Source organism: Megalobrama amblycephala, linkage group LG3 (assembly GCF_018812025.1).
Source record: "Megalobrama amblycephala isolate DHTTF-2021 linkage group LG3, ASM1881202v1, whole genome shotgun sequence".
Lineage (NCBI taxonomy): Eukaryota > Metazoa > Chordata > Actinopteri > Cypriniformes > Xenocyprididae > Megalobrama > Megalobrama amblycephala.
The window spans coordinates 50,735,877-50,753,417 of NC_063046.1; the positions used below are offsets into that span (position 1 = coordinate 50,735,877).

Here is a 17,541-nt window from a genome sequence, read left to right on the forward strand (position 1 = left end):
AAGAACAGACTTTCAAAAATAATCTCCCAAAGTTTCATAGTCCAGATAATTATGTAAAGTTATTTAAATGGCTATTAAATTTGACATGGTTTTACCGTTTCGACTGACAGGCCAACAGATTGTTCCAGCCATCCTCCTGTCAGACTAGCGCTTCAGACAGTCCTTCAGACTGAAGTTTTCGTGAGGATTTATTGTTTATGGACTGTTTTGATTTCGGTAATTACATCTAGAAAGGTAAAAGCATTGATGGCATCTATAAAAGAGATATATAAAAGCGAAACGAAAGTCCAGTGAGGAGGACGCACGAGAGGAGACCTGCGCGTTTAATTGGTATGTGTATACTGTAATACTGCATTTACAATGCTTATCAGTGGCATGCACTTTGATTGTGAAAGTGAAAGTGCCATTTGCGGTCACATCGTGGTGCCCCCGTGTTCCCATTTCTCCCGATGTGAGCTCCAGTCCATTACAATTTAGAGTGGTTAAGGCCCGGGTATACTTCATTTCCCGCGAGCCTTTTAAAGAAATTCCTTTGGCCATGAATGAATTAATTAATTCAAATAAATACTTTAAAATAATTTGAGCTTCAGCCTGGTTTAATAGCATTTATATATATAAAAATGTCTTTGGTCAAATTAAGCTGTAAAATAAATAGTTTATCCCTTTAAATGCAATGGATTTTAAAAGATATCAACAAAAAAACGGGCAAAAAACTTTAAAAGCGATTTTCTCAGGTTTTCAATTGGAAAAAGAGGGCAGATGACCATAATTCAAATGGGTATATCTTTAAAACCATTCAAGGTATGACTTCTCATCTTTCCATTGATACCAAAATCTCAATTTTGAAATTTGGGTCACTGTGACTCATTTTGCTGGATCAGGTCACAATTATCTCAATGTGCCGGCGGGCTTTTACATATCATTAACAGCGAACTAGCAGGGGAGTCTGGAGATAAGCCAGGTTATCCTGTTATATTTTTCTGCTGATATGAAAAATCGTGTAGATTTAGCAATATGGCGGGTATACAATGTATATTACGATGTTATGATGAACTATATGCCGTTCTCCACTGATGTTCTGAGTTATTCTGAGCATTTTTAAGGATACTTATTGTTAGAAGGCAGGTGTCTGATTCTGACATGGTGAATGGGAACATGATTTGTGTAACATCAGCAAAACAGTATTAGCTGTTTGATAACATAGTCAAGCAAAATGCTAATCATATTAATTACCGTTATGTGTCCGATATTGTAAAGAGTGATACCACTGTGCTGCATTTACCTCAGTAAGTTGACCGAGTGGATCTGGAGTGAGCGAGTGGAGGCGGGGCTAATTTGCATATTCATTGATCCACGTATAATAAATGAGGCAAGGTTGTAGAGTTACATTCAAGCTATTTTAAGGCATGAAGAATTTTTTTTCAAAGGAAAAAAAAACATTTAAGTATGTAATTTTGTTGATCAAAGATGAGTTTTAAGGGATAAAATTATTGACTACGGGGACTTTAAATATTTGTCAAAATTGTATCATCTCAATAAACAAACCATTAGTAAATCATTAGTGTATAATTTATTGATGTATTGTGAAGTTGTAAGCCTGTATGTGTTCAAAAGCACAAGCATTCAAGTATGCTAAAGCAGTATATTTTAGAGGCATAATTTATGTACTATATTAAATAACTTTTCTGTATGTGTATGTGTGTCCTACCCAGAGAAACAAAAGGAACGACTGGATCAACAGATGAGGATTTGGCTTTAACTGGAATAGGAGTCATTGGTCCATTTACCATGATGTGACCTGTGGAGAAATACAGCAGATGTTTAAACACAAATGCACTCTCACGCATTTTAGGCCATCACAGGTGCAACACAACGATAAATGCACACACACACACTGACCCAGATAATGCAGGAGTTTCTGGGCTCTGTTCTGTGTAGGTTTGAGGTTGAAAAGTTCCTGGTTCTCATCAATAAACTGGGTGTCAACTGTGGAATACAGGAACTGGCTATTGCTCAATACATTCTGCAGGAAGGGGATATTAGTCTGAAAGAGAGAAAGGAGAGATTTAGAGAATCAACTGACAGTCACAACAGATGCATTTATTTAATGTGGCGGTTAAACACATTAACTAGTGCAAGATGTCAGATGCTCTACACAGCCACCAAATGAATGAAGTCAGTTTGGGATGCCCACACTATATGTACCATCTAACAGCAACCAACAACCAGCGTAATTCATTTAATTTTTTAATCATTTGCTTAATTAATAAACCTTTGTTACTGAAATCACATGCTTTATCCATTTGCAAAATGAGACCTAATGACACTAAAATTGTCCACCAACATGTCATGTACAAACAGGCAATACAAGAGCAAATTCCAACAATTACTAAATAGATTTTTTAATTTTCTGGGGAAATATGTAAATAATGCTTGCATGTGCAAAACTGGCCATTGTTATGCAATTGCTAAGCTGTTCTGAATGGTTTTAGAGTGCAATTATGTGGTTGCAATGGTTTTTCTATACAGTCATTAAGGTGGTCTGAGTGGTTTTAGAATGTGGTTATGTGGTTGCTAGAGTGTTGTTTTACAGTTGCTAAGATGTGCCGAGTGGTTTTAGAGCAGGGACGGATAATTCCGGTCCTGGAGAGTTTAGCACAATCCCTAGTCAATCATATCTACCTGTAATTTTCAAGCACTCTTGAAGACCTTTGGTTAGATTTTGTGTTGCGTTCAGTGTTTTTGATTAATGATGGAGCTAAACTCTGCAGAATAGTGGTCCTCTAGGATGGTATTGTCCATCCCTGTTTTAGATGGGGTTATGCAGCTGCCAAGGTGTTCTGAATGGGTTTAGAATGTGGTTGTGCATTTGCTAGGGTGTTGCTATACAGTTTCTGAAGTGCTAGTGATTTCAGAGTGTGGATGTGTTGCTACATGCAGTTGCAATGGTGTTCTGGGTAATTTAAGAATGTGGTTAGGGTGTTGCTTGCTATGCAGTTGCTAAGGTGTTAGTGGTTTCAGAGTGTGGATATGTAATTGCTAGGGTGTTGCTATGGTGTTCTTAGTGTGTGTTGATAGGGTCTTGCAAGGTGGTTGCATACTGGCCCAAGTCAAAAGAGCCTTCACAGGTCTATATGATATTTTGGTATGGCTCAGGTCATATGCCAAAATTTAAAGGTAGAGTAGGCAATTTCATAGTGACTAGCAATAGCATGCTAGCTTTGAAAGCATAAGATCCCACTCTTCAAAGCCATGCCTCCTCTAAAAAGACATGAAGATTCTGCAGATTCTGCAAAGCGTCACTGTGATGAGCAGGGCGGGCGAGAGACGTGAGGGAACGGCGCGAGGCCTGTGACGCGAGTGTTAACGATCTTCACCTGCGAGTCGCACCGGCCTCGAGTCTCTCACAGAGGAGCTCCGGAAGCATAAAAGGAGGAGCGACGACAGTGAAGGACGAGAGAGGACCAGGCCTGGATATTATTTTATGTTTTATTATGTTGGTGTGGCCGGCAGACGTCCGCGAGGGCATTACTTTCGTTTTGTTCTTTGTTTATTTTATTAAATATTATTGTTTTAACTTTCACCGGTTCCCGCCTCCTTCTTCCCGTACATACGAACTGTGTTACAGTCGCATGACAAGAGACGGTTTTAAATGTCTCAAAGCACATATCATTACAATAATAATGAATGTAAACAACTTACAGAGCTGTAGCTGTACCACCTGACTGCTGCAGATTCATTTCAGCGTTGACAGTGTTGACATAGAAATGCATAAATCTGAGTCCAAGGACGTGAACAGCTCTGGGTAGAAGGTTGCTATCTTGTAATTAAAGGTCACGGGTTGCTATCTCGTAATTACAGTTACAACATGGCGTGAATGCAGCATAAGCTCATTGTTTTGGTTCAGAAGGAACTGTAAAAGGCGGCTGCCATTTGTTTGCAGTGTGGCTGTCTGTCTAGACAGAATGCTCAAAAGGGACTATCAAAATAAAGTGTTACCCATATATGTATACGTTTTAATATTTAGACCACTTCTATCATTGATTGCTATCAGGATGTGAAATGAGTTTAATAAAACAAATTGCCTACCCTACCTTTAAGTCTATGAGTTTTTCATCCTGTTTTATCATCCATCTAATCCTGAATATGAGCAATAACAGTTATATTTTCCTTATCAAGCACCACTTATGACAACAAACAAACAAACAAATGCAATGCAGAACATCATTTTAGATGCCAACAAAGAACAAAGCATCAAGTTGGCCCATAATTGTCCACTTTAGTGATAGTGCTTTTTAGTACTCTCACAGGCCGTGGGAAGTTTGCATTGTAATCTGTATTGTCTGAAAGCACTCGGTTCTTTCCTGATGGCTGCTATAAATGCATTAGCATTTTGAGACAGCTGCAGTTCAGGCCATAACAGAGCTCGTGCACTGGAATGGGCCCCTAGACTGCAGCTATCAAAACAGCAGTGCTCACCGCTCACTGCACCAATAAACACTGTTTTAGTGCATGCAATGGGGCATGAGACAGGAATGCGTGTGTTGTATGACAGAGAGAAACAAGTACAAAAAAGAGAGATGGGGGTTTGTGTGTGTTTTATGTGACACACAGAAAGAGATCTGGAAAGTGTGAAGGGACTACAGGAGAGACAGAAGATGATATGTCAAAGTAAGAATACAAAAGGGATCTTGCAGAAAAAACAATGATGTTAGATCTGAATTCAATTCCTTTCAGAGTTGACTACGCTGACTGACACTTTGTCTCTATGTTGCCAATATGCCTGCACACACAAACACACACACACACACACACACACACACACATGGATGCCCTCAACTCACATACGTCACACATTGTGTTCTACAAAGGGATCAAAACCCAATTACCCAACAAAACTTGAGAGAAAATGGGGGATTTCTCCAGAGGATTCCAATGGAAGCTGAAGAGTTAATGGAGGATTTCATGTAGCTTTCCCTCCTATTCTTCTCCTGTGTGGATCTAATGTGATGAGTGATGAACAGCTATGAAGAAGGACTGGGAAAATGAATGTCACTGGTCTTGAACATGTATGCTGAAGAAGAGAAGAGTTTGGTTTCTTTTCTCCAATTTGCTCTAATTTGGGTGTCGTTCACTCTTGTGAAGCATAGGGTCAAATTCAGTCTCTGTCTTTGCTTTTTTTGGTCTCATTTAACAGATCGGCCTTCACAGCGGTCATATCGCTCTATTTCTCTCAAATGGTTTTCTTTTTAATCATGCCAGTCTTTTGATATATAGAGAAGTCTCTCATGCTTCTTAGTCTTCATTATTTCTACCCCTTGATTCCATTCCAATCCATTCAATTCAATTCAGTTTGATTCAACTCATTATTCCTGATCATTGATTCAATTCAGTTTGATTTACCTTGATTTAATTTGACTCATTTATTTCAGCTCCTTGATTCAATTGTGTTCAGTTCGGTTTGACTCGACTAAACTCAATTTGACTCAATCCTGATCATTGATTGATTGCAATTCAGTTCTGTTTGGTTTGACTCAGTTTGACGACTTCATCATTGTTTCAATTCAGTTTGGTTCGACTCGACTTGACTTATTATTCTATAACTGTAGAACATGTATATAATCTAAAGGGATAGTTCTTCCAAAAAAGAAAAATCTGTCCTAATTTACTTAAGCCGGGCACACATTTAACGACCAGCTAAAACATTCTAAGACTGTGCTCAACATACAAGCGATTGTTTCCTGCGACTGAAGCCGATTTAAATATTTACACATAGAATTTGAACACCGACTGCAATCGCAGACTGAACGCAACTGGCTCTGACTGGACGCGTTTGAGCGCGATCAGTCATAAGTATCAATTTACATTCATAATCGGCCTTACAATCGTTAAGTGTGTGCGCGGCTTTACCCTCATGTCATTCCAAACCCAAAAAAGTCTGTTCATCTTCAGAACATAATTTTTATCAGCATTTTTGTCCATCCATTAAAGACTACACAACAAATCATTTCAAATTTGATTACTTTTGAAGTCCTGAGTACTGAACAGGTAAATATTGATCAACACACATACTGCTTATCAAAAATGGTAAACACTGTAGCTCAAAAACACGCGAACCTCATTGGTTCTCACACATTGGAGCTTCCATTTTCCATATTTGATGTACTCAGGCAGTGTATGTGCGTTGATCAATATTTGAATGGATAAAACCCTAAATTAAATCTGTTCATCATATAAAGCAATCATGTCTCATCAGAAGATGTGATTAAACTATTGGATTCATATGCATTACTGAACCTGTTCTCATTAGAAAAACGTACCTGTGGGAACGTTTTCGCTAGTTGCAAAATACGTACCAATATGTAACACTGCAGTATCAAAGTGAAATGTCCATTATTTTTTAAAATAACATACCACCAACACTCCACCTACCCTACCCGATAGTGTTAACAAAAGCAAATGTGACATAAAAAGTATCTGTAATCGTGCCGTTTTAGCTTGTTTTGATCTCTCACCTTTGAGAGATCAAAACCGCGTAAGAAAGAACTTTTACCATGACTCGTTTTCCCCGGATTCGTACCTAAGGCTTCCTCGTCCTAAGTCCAACTCTGTATCAGCTAAGCTACTGAACAAGCTTGTTACGTCAGAAAACCGAAACATATGGAGCTGGTTAAGCGATGCAAAGTCCAAAATATATTTGTTACAAATCATGCACTTTGGTCATAACATAATATTGTGCAAGGAGATGTGAAACGAGTCTTTATTAATCCATAATCTATCTGACCCTGTAATCGTAACTGTGTATGAAAACGATTAAAAGCGCTTGCTGTTTTACTGCCTCTAGTGTTCAACTGCATTGATATGTACGTATTAGTAAGTACTTTTGCGACTCGTGAAAACGTTCCCACAGGTAAGTCTTTCCATGAGACCAGATTGGGATTACTTTTATGATATAACAAATCTTTTTGTTGAACTATCCCTTGAGTCCCTTAATCTTCAGTGTAAACTTCATGTATGTATAGCAAACAAGACAAACTCTAATAATTAGAAATAAAACTTGAGCATGTGTTATAATCAACAGAGAATTAAGAAATGCCAATGATATCTCACAACTTGTTGAAGTGCATTATTTCCAGCTGTCCATCTGTTCGGTGTTTAGGAACTAATGCCAAAAACCAACTGATATTAGAGAGAGAAATAACAAATAGAAAACCATCAAAGACAGATCTGACCTCTTCTCACACCAACACTCTCTCTCTTTCTCTTGCTCTCTCGCTAAATGTTAGATAAACACTTCAAACTTTCAAACAGCCCTGTGGCAAAGTGTGTCTATTTCAAACAGGTCTGTGACTGTCCACAATCTCTTTATTTGCACAAAGAGCAACACACACAAACAAACAAATAAACAAATTACCATGAATGCACACAATTCCATGCAAAAAAAAAGGAGAAATTTAATGAAAGGCCTTTATTTGTCTGTCTAGTGGAGTGTGACAAAGTAAAGTATAGTCCTGTCAGCGTAATTGACATCTGTTCAAGAACAAACACAGTTCTTGAAAAAAATAAAATAAAATAAAAAATATCACTAACAAAACACACATACACATTCTTCCTAAATGTGTGCAGCCATTAGTGCATGAATAGAGGCCTGTCAAGTAATCCATCGTTCCATCTATCCATCTGTCTCTCTCTCTCTCTTTTTCTACTAAACTTTAAAAGTATATTAGCAGAGATGGTAAACAGACAACAACATTCCTTTCAAGATGTACTGCAGAAAGTTTCAGAGCAAAGCAAACGCAGTGTTTATACCACACGCTGTCCGTGGTGCTGAACTGATTTTGTGAGCACGAGACAAAACAAGGAAGTTTGATGGTGAGCGTGACACTGTCTCTGTGGTTAATTGTCTTCGTTTTTGATTCGTATGTGTTATGGCAATGGTGTGAATGTGCTATGACTAAACGTGTGTGAGGACGGGGGAGGAACTAAATATAGAGGAACACAAAACACACATTGCTCTCTCACACAGACAGACAGGGTGGGGGAGGAGGCCCTTCTGCACAGTGTGAAAATAAAAAGTGGTTGACTAATATGGGTTCTTCAATGGCCTAATGCAAAACCGATAGAGCGGATCCAACAGCATTAGGACACTTAAGCCACTTTTACAAATGTATAAATGTCTTTGCAGTACATAAAGAAATAATTAGGGATTTTTTAAACATTACTTTATAAATGTTGGCCAATACCAGATATTTAATTGTATACACACATTTCTGACTATTATTACATTTAAAAAAAATTCAATGGTCACTGAAAGTTCATTTTTCAAATACTTATAATTTATCAACACTGTTACATGTAATCTTTAACATATTTTGAAATAAATTTGCACTTTTTTGTCCTGTTGTGATGCCTAAATTCATATGTAGTGTTTAAAATATTAACTGATTTTATTTTTAGTGTGTATAACTTAGCCTTTTTATACACACATACAAAATAGAGTTTTAACATTGATGCATCAGTGCATCCCTAGAAGATATATTGACATTTTTCCAATATCCGTATCCGAATATCCCTGAATAATGTATGCAGCTTTCTTCCACTGTTGTTTTGACTTTTTAAAAAGCCCATTGTGTAAAAAATGTTGCTGATTAGTTATGGCTTCAGAACTAAAACACTTTGCACCACACACACACTATATTTTATTTATGGTTGTGATGTAGCCAATCAAAGATGAATGACGTAAAACTGACATTTCTCCCAAAATTCAACCAACAGCTTAAATGTGACGCTGGACCACAAAACCAGTTATAAGGGTCTTTTTTTTTTTTTTTTTTTTTTTGCAAACAAAAACAAAAAATCTAAATATTGAGAAAATCGCCTTTAAAGTTGTCCAAATGAAGTCCTTAGCAATGCATATCCACTCACAAAAATACATTTTTGATATATTTACAGAAGGAAATGTACAAAATATCTTCATGGAATATGATCTTTACTTAATATCCTAATGATTTTTGGCATAAAAGAACAATCGATAATTTTGTATTTTGTATGTTTTGTATTGTTGGCTATTGCTACAAATATACCCGTGTGACTAATGGCTGGTTTTGTGGTCCAGGGTCACAAGTTATAAATCATTATTATAAGCTTACCATTGTGATTCAGGGTAAAGCAAGACACAAGGCAAGTTTTGAACACTTTTGTTATTTACTTCCTAATTAATTGAGTTTTGTTCATTTTAAACCATTTTATCACTTCAGACCTACACAAATATTTTGAAAAACATTGCTGAACATATACAATATTTATGTGGAATTCAATAAACCAGTAGTGACTCTTCTGTTCATTAGACACAGTTTGTTGGCTAATGCAGATAATATCATGTCATCTAGATTATTCGTCAGATTAATCCACCTGCCCACTACAAGTCAAGTATAACAATGAGGAAAGAGATGAGGAAGGAGTGCTGGTTTTTCAGTAGTGTTACACACCACTGCAGCCTCTAATCAACTGAACAAATGAGCTGTGTCACATCTGAATAGTCTTCATTTCTAATAAACCTCATACACAATAAACACACATATGCATGCCTAAACTGCTTTTCTAGGATGGATGCATGGTTGCTGTATATTTATTATTAGTCTGGAGTGTTGATGTGTTGTTGACTTGTGAGTCTGTTTTTAGTGTGGTGTCTTTGTGTTTGAGTGTGGTGTGGTATTGGTTTGTGTTGCTAGATCGTGACCACCTTTCTCAATATCATTATGGAAATAAACCAGCCAAAAGATATTGTGAAATGCTTTTTAAAATGAAAAATGACACCAATGAAAATCTAAAACTCTCTCTTAAGATAACGCCATTCCATATTCTCTCTCTCTCTCTCATTACTCTGTATGTGTTTGCCTTTAACTGGGTAAATTCGAAGGTTGTTCATAACTCATCTATTCCTATAATAGCTAATAAGACAAGACAAATATAGCAGGCAGAAATAGATAGAGGTGCCCAATGATAATACAGCTGGATAAATCACTCACACACACACACACACACACACACACGCGTGTGCGCGCGTTCGTTTTTGTGAATTATGGGGACATTCTATAGGCGTAATGGTTTTTATACTGTACAAACTGTATTTTCTATCGCCCTACACTAACCCTATCCCTAAACCTACCCATCACAGGAAACTGTGCACACTTTTACTTTCTCACAAAAACTCATTCTGTATGATTTATAAGCCTTTTGAAAAGTGGGGACATGGGGTAATGTCCTCATAAGTCACCTCTTTTTGTCATACCCATGTCATAATACACATTTGTGTCCTGATATGTCACAAAAACGCACACACACACACACACACACACACACTTGAGTATGTGGTTTACGGGGACGCTGTACAAACTGTATATTCTATCACCTCACACTAACCCTACCCCTAAACCTAGCAATCACAGAAAACACTGTTTAGTATGTTTTTTTAAAGCTATTTGGTTAAAGGTCCCGTTCTTCGTGATCCCATGTTTCAAACTTTAGTTAGTGTGTAATGTTGTTGTTAGAGTATAAATAAAATCTGTAAAATTTTAAAGCTCAAAGTTCAATGCCAAGCGAGATATTTTATTTAACAGAAGTCGCCTACATCGAACGGCCAGTTTGGACTACATCCCTCTACTTCCTTCTTTAATGACGTCACTAAAACAGTTTTTGACTAACCTCCGCCCACAGGAATACACAAAAAAGGGGGCGTGGTCTTGTTGCGCTCCCACGGAGAAGAGCAAGAGTTGCGTTTGGAGAGTGTGTTTGTCGCCATGTCGTCGAAACGCTGTTATTTTCATCCCGCAGTCCAATCACCGGGTCTGATTCCGGCTCAAATTGTTAGGGTAAAATTAAAGACATGTTTACAATAACACTGAGCGCATGCATCTCCACGTTATGGTAAGAGGCAATGTTCCCTCTAAGCTGCGCGCGTGCGCGGCCGCGCACTTCTGAAGCCGCGGCCGCGCAGAAGAAATAATTGCCGCTCAGAGAAAAGACATGAAAATGATTGTAGTAGTTTAAATGAGAAATAATTGCAGTGCTCTGGGCAACCGCTATAGAGTTATTGTCGCTATAGTGTTGGAACCGGTGAATGCGGTTTACAGGTTTCATAGAAAGAGAACGATTGAGCGCGTGCGCTGGCTGGCCCTGAGCCAAATCAGTCACGGTAAGAATACTGTCATGTTTGCGGACTAAATACATCAATACGAGAGGCAACGCGAAATGAAAAGAAATGTGAAATAAAACGTCATGTTTTAATGAAAAATGGTGGAAATAACTATTGATGGGCACAGAATGCTAACAAAACTCTGAGACATTTACAATCACACCCACCACAGGTGAAGCGTGCAAACTCAAAATACATCAGTGATATACAGTTTAAATAGATTTTTGTGTGTGGTGGTGGTGTGGGTTTCAGGGATGTTTAGATAACTATAAACGAGTTAACGTTCACTTTTCTTAAAAATATTTAGCTATCAGTTTAAATGCTTCAGTTTGTTTTCACTATATAATATATTAAAACAAATGGAAGCATTTAAACTGATATAATACTGTATATCAGTTTAAATACTTAAATATTATATTATATTTTATTATATTATAATGTTATAAAAAAATGATCTCACAAGGGGATTGTTTAGGGCTCCTTGCCACGAAAAATCTTAACCTCCTGGTATATAAAATCTGGGAAATTTATAAGCAGTAAACATGTAATTTTGATGGTTTAACACTGTCTTTTGCTAATAATTGACTTTACAAAAACACATTATGGTTGTCCCAAACCATCATTGTAACTGCTCATATTATATTATTATAAAGAATTGAACTGTCCTGAGGACAGAAATTATTTTTTAATAGAATTTCTTGGTAAAGACTGGTACAGTTAATACAGCAATGTGAAAAAATCTCAAGTAACCTAAAATGTGCTTAATTTAGTGACTGAACTGCTTGTTTTCAAACATATTATTTAATAAATCACTAAGTTATCAAGGGTCAAATAAAATAGAAATGGCACATTAAAGTTAAATGTTACAGTTGCATGATAAAACCATTTTTTGTGTGTGTGTGTTTACGTTCATTGTACAGATCTGATATAAAGTATGTTTTTGCTCATGTGGCCAAAATGTGCGCTCAACAGAGAAAAGTTTTGCTCAGCGAGAAAAAAAATTAGAGGGAACATTGGTAAGAGGCGTGACCTTTCCGGGCAAGGCGCGCTATGCTGCTGTCGAATCACAACACAGGAACCGCTGGCACAATCAGAACTCGTTACGTATTTCTGAAGGAGGGACTTCATAGAAAAGGAAGTCATCAGCCCGTTTTTATGACAGTGGAAACAGCGGTATACAGATAAGTAAATTATGTGAAAAATACTGTGTTTTTTTACACGCGAAACATGAACACATGTTATATTGCACACTATAAACACAATCAAAGCTTCAAAAAACCACGAAAAAAGGGACCTTTAATGAGAACACAGCAAGTGTCCTCATAAACCATGTTTATACACGTTACATTACATGTTTATAACCATGTAATACCTATACCATTATACACATTTGTGTCCTCATAAACCATACTGTATATACAAGAACACGTTTTCATGTTTTATGGGGACTTTTCATAGACATAATGATTTTTATACTGCACAAACACAACCCTCATAGAAAACATTCTGCATTTTCAAAAAACAGCATACAATATGATTTATAAGCTGTTTGCCTCATGAAGACCAAAAAATCTCCCCACAAGGACAGGGATTTCAGATATTGCCATCTTTGTGGTCTAAAAACCCCCCTCCCCTTATACACACTTCACACATCTTCAATCTCAATCTCCTTCCTTCTATTTCACAGACATACACAAATATCACACACGTTTGTTTTTCATGATGGAGACTTTCCACTAACTTCTATTGTCTTTAAACTGAGCTAATGGTATTTCCTATCCTCTAAATCGAACCCTCACAAAAACAGAAATTACAAAAAGACCTCATTTAGTATATTTATTAAACTGTTTTCCTCATGGAGACCATTTTATGCAGGTGATTTCAAGCTTTACCATCTTTGCAGGGACATTTGGATCTTAACAATGTAGGCAAAACAAACACATAAATAATAGACACATTCATTCAAACACAAAGTAATTTGCAATATTAGCAGGAAAATATCATTATCTCTTGTATATATCATGTATGAACAGTGTTAAACTCTGTAGGAGTGTTTAGGACTGAAAATTTCAATCTTATTAACAGCAGGCAGCTGTAAATTTGATATCAATCCTCTCTGCGTTTGATGTACATCTTTATCGCCTCCCTCTCCGTATCACTCTCTTCCATCCATTTCTCCATACTTAGCTCTTCCTTTTGCTTCTCTATCATCTCTTCCTCTATCACTCCCTCGCTACCCCGACCATCACACTGAGCCAATACTGCTGGAGGCTGTCCATCTCTCTCCCTCTCTCTGTCTCTTTTAGCCCCCTCCCTCACTATTTCTCTCTCTCTCTCTCTCTCTCTCTCTCTCTCTCCATGTATCAGTGCATGTAGTCGACACTCGCTCCTAGTCGCTCGTTGGTTCGTGCAAACATCTCAACTGCTTGCAAAGAAGGAGAAGAATAATAACAAAAACAATGAGTGGAAACCAGAGAAAAAACTGAACTAGAAACAAATAACAGAAGTATGAAGGGGAACTGCTAAAAATATCCAGCACAACAAAAGATCTGTCATTTTTCCTTTTTGTGCTCTAATTTTTCTTTTTCTGTTCTCTCGTTCTCTGGATACCTGACCGACAGGATTAAAAATGACTTAAATTTCAATCAGCTGGGGCAGGAGAGAAAGAAAGAGGGATGAAAAAAGAGGAGTTTGTCCTCTGAAGAGATTCAGCGGCTCACAGCTGGTGAGAACGAGGGAGCGTTAGACGGAGAGAGAGAAATCAAGAGAGGGAGGGAAGAGGACCGGTGTCCGAAAGAGAGAGAAAGAGGGTCTTGTTTCGCTTTTGAGGAAGCCAGGAGTCGGATCGCCTTTTCCTGCAGGACTACTCAACTGGAAATGCTGGAAAAGCAGGTTTGTGTGTGTGTGTGTGTGTGTGTGTGTGTTTTAAATGATGGATGTAAAATGGATATTGAGAGTAAAGAAGAAAAAAAAAAAAACTGATAACAAATATAAAGACAAGAGAAACGGATGATGAGGCAGAGATGATGCTTGTCAGTCTGCATGGTGACATGCCTGACACCATATAATACAGCTGCTTAACTCCTCTCTCTTCTCACACACACACACACGCACGCACATTAACTAGTAGTCACAGTCTCACACACAAACAGCACACACTGTCACCGCACCCACAGATTAAAAAACACTCTGTCTGCATCTGTGATTCTCCTGATGCGCGCACACACACGCAGGAGGTGTTTAATTTGAATGCTGTCTCTGTGCTGTCTGAGACACGCTCAAGAAGAATGACAAGCTGAAGAGGACACAAAAATAACTAGAGGTGTATGTGTGTGTGACAGATGGGGCAGAGAGAGGGAAAGTGAGAGACAAAAGGACAGGAAACCATTTGGTGACATTTCCTAGAGGAATCAATGTTTTTTTTTGCAATTGGACGAAGTGAGAAAACACAGAAAACAGTGAGAGACAGACATGACTAAACAAGAGGAGAGATGATGCAGTCTATAGGAATTTTTTCTAAGTGCAAAATGGAGAGATGACATCAGGGCTGGTGTCCTGGGCTGGGAGGGGGTGAGGGGGTCCTAATCATTGGGCGAGGAGACGGGGGCCCCCATTTAGTATGGACCCCGTGCTTTTGAGTGGCAGCCCTCGATGCCATCGGAAGAAGCATGTTATTAATAATTCTCTCTTCACTGGAAAGAAAAATTCCAAATGAGATATTGTTAACATCTCATTTGTTTATTCTCTTGGTTTCAGTGTTTATCATATTTATTTTCAATCAAAGTATCTCTGTGTATGTGTGTATTCACAATGACAACAAATTAATCAAAATGAATGTTTTTCTTCTCTCATTCCTTACTCATCCCCCCATCCCATTCAGTCATTCCTCACTCCCACCACCCTATTTTTCTCTGTGCTTGGGACGTTATTTTGCCGTAAGACATAAAGGCCTCAGAACTGGCAGCTCACTGGAATCCGACACTGAAAGACAAATGGAACAAACAACTGAAGAGGCGAATACATGAAAACAACAATCAGAGCAATTTAGGAGAACACAAACAAGGTGCACATCTGGAATAAAGAATAAACAGACTGACAGAATGAGAGAGCAAGATGAGGAGGTGTTGAATGGGAAAATGAGCACATGAACATCGCAGGTGGATGGAAAGGAGCAGGAAAAGAAGATGAGGAGAAGATAAAAACAGCAGGATCTTGGAAAATAGAGGGGCAGAACAGCTGGAAAGACTCAAAAGTGGAAGAATATGATGAAAATCTTAAAATGCGTTCAGTGGAAATGTGAAACTGCTGGAAGGCCCCAAGGCCAAAATGTTTCACAGCAGGAACATTTTAACAAGGGAAGAGCATATCCCTGTGTTTTCCACAAACCAAACTGGAGGAGATATGAGTGGAATTGACAGTCTGACTCAAGTCGAATCCTCATGTTTGAAGTGTGAGCATGGACACGGGATAGACACACAAACACTCGTGGACACTTCTCTACCTTTATAAGGGATAAACACCTCAGTCTGGATTAACAAACACCTCTAAAACTTAAACACACAGATAAACATCTGGAAATGAGCAGCTAATTGAACTGGGATCAACACAGACAGAAAAGGTAAATATTCTCACTCTCTCTCTCTCTCTCTCTCTCTCTCTCTCTCTCTCTCAAGAACACACATACTGGAATGTTTGAAGACTAATGTACAAGGTAATTGACTGACCTGAGATGAAAGATGCAGGGCAGAAAATCTTTACCAAGCTTTTGTATGCACAGTCCTGTTCCACATCCTTCAGCACACAAAATGGAACATTTTGTCTCTTAGAGGTTGCTCTAATGGCATTCTGAGTTAAGTTTCATTTAAGTATCGACTTTGTCTCCAATGTTTGCTGTAAAGTTCCTTAAAAACAGAAATAAATGAGACGAATGGCTCACATGCAGGGTCTGTTCACAGTGAGCTGCCTACATAGGGAGCTGCTTTCTAAAGGTACAGTCATATTTACTGTTATTAGGTGATTTTTTTTGGACCGACTGCTTGGTTCAAAAGTGACTTCTGTGTGAGCTGTGTTTCAAACGTCGCTACACTGTCGATAATAGAAAATGGACCCTTTTATGCCTGCAAAATGTTGCTAATCTGACAGCAGTATACAGACATGAAACATTATAAAGCGATTCTGAATGCTCTACATTGGCAGACACTTTGTGTGGTAATAGTGCTCAACTCACAACTGATTCCAAAAGAGTTTGGTGTCTGCATGTTGTTTTTCTTATTGAATGCATTATAAGAATTTCTAATCAAAATCTTGCTCTATCTGCCATGTAGGATTTACTGAGGTGACTGCAATGGATTCTGGGATTTAAGCAAAATGAGGACTCTTACGAGGCTGTGTAATTGAGTTGCTTCCTTTTTGAAATAGCTTTTGCATAGCCATAGCAACACTGGCTCAACCAATTGCATGAATTTGAGGCGGGTCTATTTGTTTGCCAGACTAGTCATTGGAGTTCCGAAAACATTATTTTTGTATTTCCGTTTGCTGATGCATCAGTTCTACACTTAATATTTAAAGAAATCTCATTTGCTATTTTTCTTTCCTATGCTTCTCTTAGAGTCTGACAATGTGTGTGGTGGTAGTTTGTTTTGAAGACAGGACTAGATGTTGACCTTTTGTAGTCAATTAAACAGCTGTCAATTTGACAGTGGCTGACTGGATACACATGAATGGGTCAGAGAAAAGCATTCCGCTCTAGAAACGGTTATGATTGCACACAAACACCTCTCTCCCTCCAATGAAAGACAGATGTGTAGGCTATATCCATTTATTTATGGAGCTCAAGGTACTTTGTGGGCCATTTATATTTCAACCTCTTTTCCCTTTTTCTCCCTTGCATAAACTCAAGCACACATCTCAAAGCAGCTAATGCAGTGACACAACACAAGAGAGATGGATTTTACAGTGCAATAATGACAACACATGCATACGCACTCTCACACAAACAGCTGAAGAGCTCTGGTGCTCTCCATCTAGAGCGCACACTTCTCTATGCATATTCATGCGCACACATGAAGGACACTTTACACTGCTCTACAGCATTTATCTATCTGCCTCTCTCACGCTGGTGTATTCTCTCTCTCTCTGTGTCTCTGTTTGTGTGTGTGTGACATTAAGTGAGAGCAGGGTTGCCAGGTCCCAGAAAAATGCAGATTAAAATTCTGTCTATTAACATTCTTATAATTATATATTTCTGATCTCAGTCAAGACAAGTAATAGCCTACATACTCTTTACATACTCTTGTTTTGTCTACACACAAGCATCAATGTGCAATTAATCTACAATGCCAAACTCG

General features: G+C 38.1%; 2 protein-coding genes across 5 annotated transcripts in view; one reads left to right on the forward strand and one right to left on the reverse strand.

Moving 5' to 3' along the window:
- pcxb (pyruvate carboxylase b) overlaps window positions 1-17,541 on the reverse strand; it is a 256,057-nt gene that overhangs the window by 58,621 nt on the left and 179,895 nt on the right. For all 3 annotated transcript variants that reach the window (XM_048185986.1, XM_048185985.1, XM_048185987.1), the window contains 2 exons: window positions 1,900-2,044; window positions 1,709-1,798 (listed from right to left, as the gene is read on the reverse strand). In XM_048185986.1, coding sequence (XP_048041943.1) covers window positions 1,709-1,798; window positions 1,900-2,044 — 235 coding nt within the window. The remainder of the gene's footprint in view (window positions 1-1,708; window positions 1,799-1,899; window positions 2,045-17,541) is intronic.
- Window positions 11,143-17,541, forward strand: part of LOC125265631 (leucine-rich repeat and fibronectin type-III domain-containing protein 4) — a 29,272-nt gene continuing 22,873 nt past the window's right edge. The window contains exons 1-3 of one of the 2 annotated variants that reach the window (XM_048185989.1): window positions 11,143-11,194; window positions 13,816-14,086; window positions 15,075-15,812. The gene's annotated coding sequence lies outside the window, so the exon portion shown is untranslated. Of the gene's footprint in view, window positions 11,195-12,417; window positions 14,087-15,074; window positions 15,813-17,541 lie in introns of those variants that run through there. The other variant, XM_048185988.1, reaches the window with a different exon arrangement.